The sequence below is a fragment of the Pelodiscus sinensis genome, chromosome 5, assembly GCF_052426305.1.
Source record: "Pelodiscus sinensis isolate ZL-2025 chromosome 5, ASM5242630v1, whole genome shotgun sequence".
Taxonomy (NCBI): Eukaryota; Metazoa; Chordata; order Testudines; family Trionychidae; genus Pelodiscus; species Pelodiscus sinensis.
In genome coordinates this window covers 127540111-127550136 of record NC_143056.1, presented here as the reverse complement: position 1 = coordinate 127550136, position 10026 = coordinate 127540111, and the positions used below count along the sequence as shown (strand labels likewise).

At 51.4% G+C, this 10026-nt stretch overlaps 1 protein-coding gene across 3 annotated transcripts; it reads right to left on the bottom strand.

Annotated features, from left to right (window-relative positions):
• Positions 1-377: 377 nt before the first annotated feature.
• On the bottom strand, positions 378-9390 carry LOC142829268 (putative G protein-coupled receptor 152). Of its 3 annotated transcripts, none has more exons than XM_075928513.2 (2): positions 9252-9377; positions 378-4699 (listed from the first exon to the last, which is right to left on the bottom strand). In XM_075928513.2, exon 2 carries the CDS (start codon positions 4572-4574, stop codon positions 3612-3614), a length of 963 nt encoding a protein of 320 aa, XP_075784628.2. In that variant the 5' UTR covers positions 4575-4699; positions 9252-9377; the 3' UTR covers positions 378-3611. The 3 variants fall into 3 exon arrangements, with proteins under 3 accessions (XP_075784628.2, XP_075784629.2, XP_075784627.2); XM_075928514.2 differs by having other exon boundaries at positions 378-4606; positions 9252-9375; XM_075928512.2 differs by having other exon boundaries at positions 379-4683; positions 9252-9390.
• Between the last annotated feature and the right edge of the window lie 636 nt (positions 9391-10026).

The window sequence follows — 10026 nt, the reverse complement described above, 5'->3', positions numbered from 1 at the left end:
GAGTCAGGACAAGCCCTATCTCAAATGTTGGGACCTGACTTAATAGTGCATGTAATGTTTAATTTAATGGATGATATAACAGTGAGGAAGGACTCCATTACTTGGTGTAGATGTATGTGATTAGCTTTTGCAGGCAAGCCTGGCTTAAACATCCCGTTCTTCCTATTGTGGAAGATATTATGAAAGAAGTGGTAAGGCAATTACAGTGATTCAGTGGATGGAAAGGTTTGCTATTGTGAGAACAGAGATTCCATGGGGATGGATTTGGGTTGCATTCTCACACTGTGTATGGGCACTTATTTTTATTATTATTATTATTATTGTAGATATCATTATGTATTAAAGGTTAAATGTATTATTTAATTCTGTTACCAAAATTGCAGTTAATTAAGTGTTGATAAGGTCAATTATTGCTCCTAATAAACACAAAGAAGTAGTTAGTGTTAGCGGGGTCTAAGAATTGTTCTTAGCCCCAAAACCAAATGGGGGAGCTGAAGGGTATGCTTGTGTTAATTTAAAACAAAATGTGATTTAGAAGGCATGTATGCATAAAGAAGCATGCTGTGGCTCACCACCCTAGGAACAGTCCAGAAAAGGCCAAGGGGAGAGGGGTGAGCTCAACATGTGGAGTGAAGAAGTAGAAGCATGTGATGAACAAATTCATATATGGAAAGGTTAAATATGATTGGCCACAGGTTTGTGTTATGTAACTTACTATGTAACTGCCATGTGCTATAAAAATAGCAAGGGTAGGGGCTACTTGTTCAAGGGACTCTGGCTGATATTTTTACCAGGGGCTCTCCCTTTGTGCACATTGAATATAGTCTTGTTGAATTGAATTGAATGAAGTATCGAAGACCCTTGATTCTGCCCGGCATCTGACTCATTTGGTTATTATTGGATACCACAAAATCCCAACAGTACCTTTTCCAAATCCAGCATATCTTTTTTTTGATGGGGTGGCCAAATCTGCATGCTGTATTCAAGATGTGGGCGTACCACGATTTTATATAGAGGAGCTATGATATTTTCTGCCTTTTTATCTATTCCTTTCTAATGATTCCCAACATTCTGTTTGTTTTTAGACTGCAACTACACATTGAGCAGATGTTTTCAGGGAGCTATCCGCAAGGATTCCAAGATCTCTTTCTTGAATGGTAGCAGCTATTTTAGACTCCATCATTTTTTATCTCTAGAGTTGGGGTTATATTTTGCCATGTGCATTACTTTGCATTTATCAACACTGAATCCCATCTGCCCTTGTGTTGCCCAAACATCCAGTTTTGTGAGATCCCTTTGTAACTCTTTGCAGTCCGTTTTGGACTTAACCGTTTCAAGCAATTTTGAATTTGCAAATTTTGCCACTTTACTATTAACCCCTTTTTCAAGAACTTATAAGTTTAACAGTCCAGTCCAAATTCAGATCCCAGCAGCACAACACTCATTTCAACTCTTTTTATTCCTCTAATAAGTACCTGGCAGTATTTTCATTGTGATCTAAGGATCCTTCAATTGCTTGAATGACCCGTTATTGATTATTCTTAATCATCTGCTTCCCTCTCTTTATAACAAATTCCCTGCCCCAAAGGCAAAGCTGAAGCAGCTCAAACTGTTCATTTCAAGATCCAGAGCATGCAGTTTTAAGCAGACATTGTTGTACCAATAAAAGCAAGCAGGATCTTATGAGGGGGATAAGGCAAAAAGCCACATTTATTGTAAAGATAAGAATAAAGAATAAAGAAAAGATAGAAGTAAACAACATTGTTTAACTACTTATTCCTATCACTACTCAACCCTTATACACTTTTATATATATATATAAACACTCATTCAATCATTCATCCATTCATTCCAGTTCTGTGTATTTGTTATAGTTACCAGCCTGGAAGTTGCTTGTGAGAGAATACTGGCCAGGTATTCTGTACACAAGTGATGGTAGTGGGGAGCGAAGTCCTGATCAGATGCGCATCTGAAGCTCCTGGTAGGCTGGCAGCAGAACCTTGGACTCTGACTCCATAGTCTTTTAGTCCAGTTCTTATAGGAATTTCTTCCTATGCCAGTCTATAGGAATTGCTGCATCATGCTGATTTCCAGGGTGGCTGTCAGGTGCTTGTCAGTGATCTCATAGGGTGGACCTCTAGTACTTGGTTCTCTCCACTTGACACCTTTTGGTTGCACTGGCACCTGACACCTTCTTCAGCCCTTTGTTGCTGCATTCTCAGGCTGGCACCTCTCAGAACCATTCATTCATCGTCCAAGCACTCTCTCTTTTACATACATTCCCTAATTAATGTTTCACATACAGTATTTTTTATAATAATAACTTTACTTATACAAGAGTTGTAGTTACAAAAAGTCACAAAAGTTTCTGGGTGGCATTTCTTAAAACATTCTCTCTCTGAGTGCTGAGTTAGTTACTGTTATAGTTACAATGTTTCACATTGGGATTAGGGTTAATTGCTTCACAATGATTTGAAGAGAAAGGGCGTCAATTGTGTAACATTAAGATTGAGCTTGCCCTGGGACACAGAGAGGGGAGCTGTTTCTGGCTACATAGTATTATATTCTTAACAGTTCTAAGTTACATGACCTAATATTACATTCCTAACAAATTATATTCTAAAGGGGCAGTAATAATAAATCTAAACATTTAACAATCTTAACAAATAATAATAATAAATCTAAACACTTATATGCTTATGCTACTTAACAAACTTATGCTACTTAGACTTTAAGTTGTGGGGAACAAATTATGGGGAGTCACTTCCACTTGGGGGAATCATTTTTAATACTTTAAGATGTTATCCCTACAACATCTCAGTATGAAATCCAGGGGTTCAAACTTCTGAGGGGCTATTGTCCCATACCCCCACCGAATGGAGACCTTGATGATAGAGGGAGCAGTACCTGTCCCCTGGTGTGTGTGGGGAAAAGGGGATCCCCAGGACAGCCCCATGGCCTCAATTCTGACCTGCCTTTTGTGTCCCCGGGCTGCAGCTTCTGTGTCCCAAACTCGTGCTCTAAGAGGAGTCCGGGCCTGCTTTCTGCAGGTCAGAACGGTCAGGCTGCAGGTGCCCAAGGAGGCAGAGCTAGGGGGGCAGAGGTACCCTCAGCGCTGGGTCTCTGGCAGATGTGAGCAGAAGGCCACTGCATTAAAACGCCATGACCTTGGAGCCACAACTAACGTCAGGGTGCTAAACCCAGAAAGAACCAAAGCGGCAGTGGCCCCTTTGCCGCAGTGTCTGCTGGCCCTGTGGGTTGGCAGCTGCAGCCATGGCAGTGTTTGCATTGCCCTGCCTAGGGCCAGATATTCTGGGAGCTTCACAGGCCCCAATCTGCAGGGAGCTGGGCCGGTTTGCACCTACTGAGAATCTGTCCCCACAGGAGCGTGACTAGGCTGGGCAAACAGGGCCTTGGCACTGATCTGACATCCCTGGTATCTTCCACCTTGCACCCATTTACACAAGGCCTTGAATTAGTGAACCTGCATCAGGCACATTCCTCCTCCGTGCAGCCAGGGCCTGTCAGGGGTGCCAGCAACCCCTCGGTTGGTGACTGGAGCTGTGCCAGAGCAAGGGCTGGGCCATGCAGGGAGAGTAGAGTCGTCTGAGCTAGGCAGAGAAAGACGCCTCAGGTGTGTGTCCGGGGCTCTTCCCCAGGTCCTCTGTGAGGGCTGAGGCAAGGGAGGAGGTCTTGAGGTGGCTGCTGCCTGTGCAGAAGTTGGAGCCAAAGAAGAGGTAGATGTAGGGGTTGATGCTAGTGTTGAGGTTGATCAGGTAGCCGGTGTAGATAAGGAAGGGGATGAGGCGACTGTAGAGCTCCTGGTTCTCCAAGGCGACCAGGAAGAGCAGCTGGGTGATCTGGAACGGGAGGTTGAGCAGCACGTAGACGGTCAGGGTGGCAGCCACAATGCGGTAGAACTGGCTGGGGGCCCGGGTGTGGCGCCGCAAGGTGCGGGCCAAGGTGACAGCGTGGGTGGTCACCATGACAACAAAGGGGAAGAATCCCTCCACCAGCACCTCCAGCAAGCGCAAGGGCCACTCGTACTTCCCCCGGTCGTTGTAGCAGGCGAGTACCCCGTCCTCAAACAGGATGACGTCGGGGAAGATGAAGCCTTTGATGCTGAGCAGGGAAGCCGCCACCCAGGTGCCCAGGCAGATGTAGGTGGAGAGCCGCAGGGGGCGATGGCAGCGGTACCACAGGGGCAGCAGCACCAGCAGGCAGCGGTCCACGCTGAGGGCGGCCAGCAGGAAGAGGCTGCAGTGGTAGCTTAAATCCAAGAGGAAGTGGCGCAGGCGGCACATGGTGACACCCAGCACCCAGTTGTCACCCTGCAGGGTCTCCATGATCTGCATGACCATGACGCAGAGGAAGAGGAAGTCGGAGCTGGCCAGGCTCAGGATGAAGACGGACAGGCCCCGGCACCGCAGCCGCCACCCTGTCAGCCAGATAATGAAGCCGTTGGCCGGCAGCCCGATGAGCAGTGTGATGATCAGGAAGGTTCCCCGCCATGTTGCTGACGTGTCGGGTGCCGTCCCGTTGAAGGGGGAAAGTGAGGTGTTACGTGACTCCATTTGCCCCTCCCAGCAGTGTCTGCTGATGTAAACTACATGAAAGAAATCAGCCCAGGGCTTCTTACACACCGGTTGCTCCAGGATATGTTAACTTCCAGCTTCTTCTCCTCTAGGGGAAGCATTTCCTAGTGGTTAGAGCATCAGGTGGTGACCTAGTCTTACCACTGTTCTAGATTACTAGACTCCATCTCTAGTTTAAGGTTGTCAAGTAGTCGATTAACCAATAAATGAATTTAGTTGACTACTCACATTCCCCCCCCCTTTACTGCCTGTGTATCAGAGGAAGCAAGGAGGGGAACCAGGAACTGGTGTTGGGAGGAGCTGGTTTAAAAGCTGGTTCCCCATGGTACTGTGCCTGCAGTGCAGCCTGACACCCACTCCCGCTCTATCAGAGCGGATGTAAGGGGGGCAGTGGAGGCTTCCACAAAGCAGCCCCCGTCTTCTGGGACCCCCCTGTCCTGGTGGCCTCCCCCACTCTCTAACACTCCAGTAGTCTCTGTCTGTGGGGAGCTCGGACCCCCTGCGGACAGGGGCTGCTGCCACCCTGCTGTGCTGCCTCTGTATCAGGAGGAGTGTGGGAGCGCACTTGCTGCTGGCTCGCCCCCAGGAACTATAGAATAGTCCCCTAACCCCTAAGAATTCACGTGGTTAGTCGACTATTCTATTACCCGCTAGCTAACATCCCTACCTTGAACAAATACATTTCTCCTCTTGCCTCTGTTTCCCTTTCTCACACTGGGTCTATATTGTTACCTAACGTTTTACACAACATCCATCCACCTCGCAGCTCTTTGCAGGTGGGCCAGTCTATCCCAGGCTCTCCGAGTGCTACCAACAGAAATCACACCCTGGCCTCCAGGTGGGATTTGCCCCAATGGTTCTCAGGGAGAGGCTGGCACATGCCCTGAGAAGGGAGGTGTTGGGGGTGGAGGAGGTCAGGACTCCTGGGTCCTATTCCTGGCTGTCACGGATCCTGTGTTGCTTTGTCACCACAGGGGGTCCCCTGCAACAGCCCCACCTTTTGGCTCTGACCCCTGTGGGATTAGTTGGTTTGCCAGCCGCTTTGGGTCCCTACAGGATGGGAATGAGCGTTTCTCTTGTTCGTGGCATTGTGCTATCACCCCAGCGAAGAGCTGCACCCGCGGAACAAGTCGCTGCGCAGCTGGACACCCCCTGCCCTTAAACACGCTGAATCAAAACAACCAAGAGAGACACGGTTTGAGAGGAGAAACTGAGTCACAGAGCAGTGGGAAACGACTTCCCTGAGACCACCCACCGATCTGGCGGCCGAGATTTGAATGGAGCCCTGCTAGGCCGAGTCCCACTCTACTGGGCTACGCTGCCACCCCCACAACCCTCTGGGCATGGTACTCGCAGTTAGTCAAGCAGGGGCCAGCTGCTCACAGTGCTCATGTCTGCACAAAACCTGTCCAAGGGAAGTCGACCTCATCTCCAGCAGGCGTGGGTTCCTTTGATGGGGTGAGGAGGCTAATCTGGGCTGATCCTGGCCTCTTGCCACTACTGCTGCCATCAGCTACGATTCCCTCTTTCTCATTGGGATCAGGAGGTGCCTTGTGAGCTGAGCCTGGGCAGACTGCCCCCAAACAAGCAGCTTGGAAGCACTGGGGCAGGGGACCATGGGGAGGGGAAGAAGAGGCCAGTAGGGAGAAGAACTGAGTGCAGAGACAGCCTGGGGCATTTGCCATGGAATTCTACGCAGGAAGCTCCGGGTTGGCTACCGGGGAGCAATGTTCCCTCTAATTATTTCCCTCCATGAGTGCAATACATTTTAATATGCACACTTTGGCATGTGCCGATGTGCACCACCAATAGAAACACAACACTGTGAGTGGCTCTGCTCTGCTAATCAGCTGGGTGTCACGTGTATCTCTCTTGGGTGGTCACCCTAATGATCAGTTACAGGGAACACTGCCAAGGGTGTCTGTGTCAGACTGGATGATCTAAACACTCCTTCTGTTCCTTTCTGTCCCTGGATGCAGGAGACCATGAGGGCCGAGAGCCTGCAGGCTCGCCAGGTGTCTGCCCCCTCCTTAGCTAACTGCCACAGACACTGGTTGTCTGTCACACAGAAATACCAGTGCTAAGGTAACGGGTGCGACTGTGTCAGGCTAAATGCCAGCTTTTGCACAGGCTGCAGGAGTTAGCTACGTGCTGCAATCTAATAGCTGGAGCCCCGACCACGCCTGTATGGAAGTTTGGTCCAAACAGGGATTAGTTTTTGAGTGTTTAGACTCTGGGAAATGCTTGTGAGTTTCTGCCTGCATTCATCTGGCTTGCTATGGCAGCATTCCATGCTAGAGGGAACAACGTATGTTTTACTTTATACCTTTGAAAAGGTTTGATCTGAGCTTGTGAACTCCTGTCCATCCAGGACAATTAAAATGAGAAGGGCCATGACCTCACAATAGGAAGGTTTCCTTAGTGGTGATCAGACTTGGAGAAGGCTACATGTCAGGTAGCTGGTCATGTGGGCTTCGAAGCCGAATAGAGAAAATAAAACAAAGCCACGGGAAATTTTTCCAACTTTTTGAATTCTGAAGGGCCAAGGACTTTACATTGAAGCCAATGAGCCCTTGGATCCACCCTGAAAGACACTTTGAAATGGCAGCTCAGTCACTCTTGGGATTTAGATGGTAATGGATTGGAAGATGCATGTTTTCTTTGCTTTAACGGCAAATAACACTCTTCTTTCTCTTTCCTAGTTAACAAACCTTTAGATAGTTCATTACAGGGCACTGACGCTGGTGTAAAATCTAGAGTACCAATTGATCCAGGGTAAGTGACTGGGAGCAGCCTGTGATTTTTGGTGTAAGTGACCATTAGCACTAAGTCCAGTTTGTCTGGGTGGCAAGATAGAGCAGAGATTTCAAGGGCCTGTCTGAGAGTCCAAGGTAAGACTGTTGTAGTGACCCAGGAGATTTTGTTTGGCTTTTGGTTAGTGAAATCTAGTTACAGACCATGGTCCTGCCCCAGCAGTCACGGTCATGGCCCAGTCGAGTGTGACAGGTGCAGGCTGGGCTTGTGGCTGATGCACTGGGCTGCGACCCAGGAGATCTGGTTTCAATACCTGCCTCTTCCCCAGGCTCCCAATGGCTGCTCAAGGGAGATTAGACGTCCTTTGTCTAGTTAGATCGTGAGCACTTTGGAGCCAGGAGTTTCTCTCACTCTGTGCGGCCCCGAGCACAAGGGGGCCCTGTTCTGAGCTGTGGCCCAGGTCAGTGCTGTGCAGCCTGGTGGTCTCTCTAATTAGCTCCCAGCTTGACAGCACAGGGTGTCTTTGAGCTGTGCTCTCCGTCCCACTAGGGGGCAGCAGAGACCTGCCGGCCAGGGAGGGGTGTCCAGGGCTGGGGAACAGAGGGAGCTAGTGAGCAAGCAGTGGTGTTAGGGGAGGGAGGACAGGGGGGTGGTGGCTCCTGGGTCCTACCCCCACTCTGCTGTTAAGTGGTTGGTGCTCACTGTGCCTCAGTTTCCCTCAGTTTCCCCCACTGGGACTGCCCTGCTCCCTGTGCTGAGTGAGGTCTCCTGTGCTGAGTGCAGGGGGAGGACTCCAGCACTGAGAGGACAAGCACCAGTGGGGAGGGTGCCAAAGGGGCGGCTCCCAGGGACGTCCCTTCTCAGAGGAGGACTCCCTTCCTAAGCCAGAGCTTCCCCTCCTCCCCCACTTCCCTCCCTCCCTCCAGCCACCGTCCCTTCCCTGAGGACTGTTGCTGGGTCCACTCTCCCCCGCACCGGCTCTCAGCCCGTCCTGTTTCCCCCGCAGAGGGGGTGGGGAGACTCTGAGGGGGAGGGCAGCTGCTGTCAGGATGCAGCGCCCCATCGACCTTCCCACCACCCCCAGCGCAGAGAACATTCCCCATGAGAGCCGAGCCATGGAAAGGTCGTGGGGTTCATGTTCCCCAGCACCTCCCCGATACCCTTGCAGGAACTGAGACCTAAGTTCCCCCTCCCTTGGAAAGGGGGCTAGCTCAGAAGGGAGTCTACCCGGGAGGGCGGCTCCTATCCAACCCTGCACCCATGCCAGCCGGCCATTTTTCCACCCAGGCCCCCTTCCAGGCCCTTTAACTGCCCCCGGAGAGCGGTGATCTCCCCCTGGCGGGAACTCTCAGGACCAGAGGGGGGAGTGATGGGGGCAGGGAGAGAGTCTCTGCCCAGAGCCAGAGTGGGGAGGGGCAGCTCCCTCTAACTGTCCCAGCAGACGGCCACAGCCTGACGGGCACAGACGTTGGCAGGACATGCAGATCATGGCACTGAGGCTTGGGCGCTGCCCCCAACTCCCCTCTGCCCAGGCTGGCACCAAGAGCAGGGACACGGTGGTAGCAAGAGGCAGAGACCCAGCAGAACTTGTCTCCTGGCTCAGGGCTGTCCCAAGACCCTGTTCTCAGGCTGGGGGAAGACATTTGCCCCTCTGATGCCGGCACAGAGCTAAGTGCCCGCTGATGCAAAGATGCACCGTCCAGCCCGAAATGGAGCCCAGGGGCACTCGGTCACATGCTCCCTGGTGATTGCCAGCCGGTCAGCAGAGACAGCCAGCCGGGGTCCAGCACCTGCTAGTTAGTGCCCATCATGAAAAGCAAATCACACTCTCCCTTCCCCCCACAACCCGCCACCAAAGGCTGGGAGCTCACCCATGGGAAGGAGGGATAAAGTAGGACCTACCCAAAGTGTCTGAAGCGAAAGTCAGGCAAGGGGTGGGATGAAGCGAGCTCCCAGCTGGTGTCCACTCCCTGCTTGGGCTCTGGAGGAGGACGAGAGGCAGCAGGGGCAGGAAGCTGATTTATATCGGTGGTGAGGAAGGAAGCAGATGGGGGGTGAGTGGGGGTGGAGGCAAGTGGTGTAAGCGGGTGGGATGGGGAAGCAGAAACCATTTAATGGGGGGGCAGACCAGGCAGTGCTTCCTGCAGACTCCACCCCCAAGGTTCAGATCCCTTGCGAAGAGCTCAAATCCAGCCCAGGATCCTGCCTGCACCTGACCAGCCAGCCTCCCCTGTGGCTGCAGCCAGTCAAGTGACAGCCCAAGGACAGCCCCTGTTGGCAGGGCAGGGCACCAGCCCCTCGGGGCGAGGAACTTGTGGGGCTAGGAATGGGCATCAGCAAACACAGACGTCTGGGACTGTGTCTTGGCTGGGAGAGTCAGGGAAGTACAAGAGTTAAGAGGCAGTGTGGCATAGTGGATTGAGCACTGGCCTGGGCACCAGGAGACCTGCTGTGATCACATCACAGCCCTGTGCCTCTGTTTCCTCTCCCGCTCTTTCTGGGTGGTCAGTGTAGACCAAGGGTGGGAATCCTCAGGCATGGTGGAGGAGGTTTACAGGATCTGTCAAAAAAGGCTGTCTCTTTATTTATTTAAATCCCTGCTTCATTTGCAATGTCAGCCTGCCTAATCTGCATCCCTCTGCTGATGCAGTCTACGCATACCCTCAGACACTAAGCT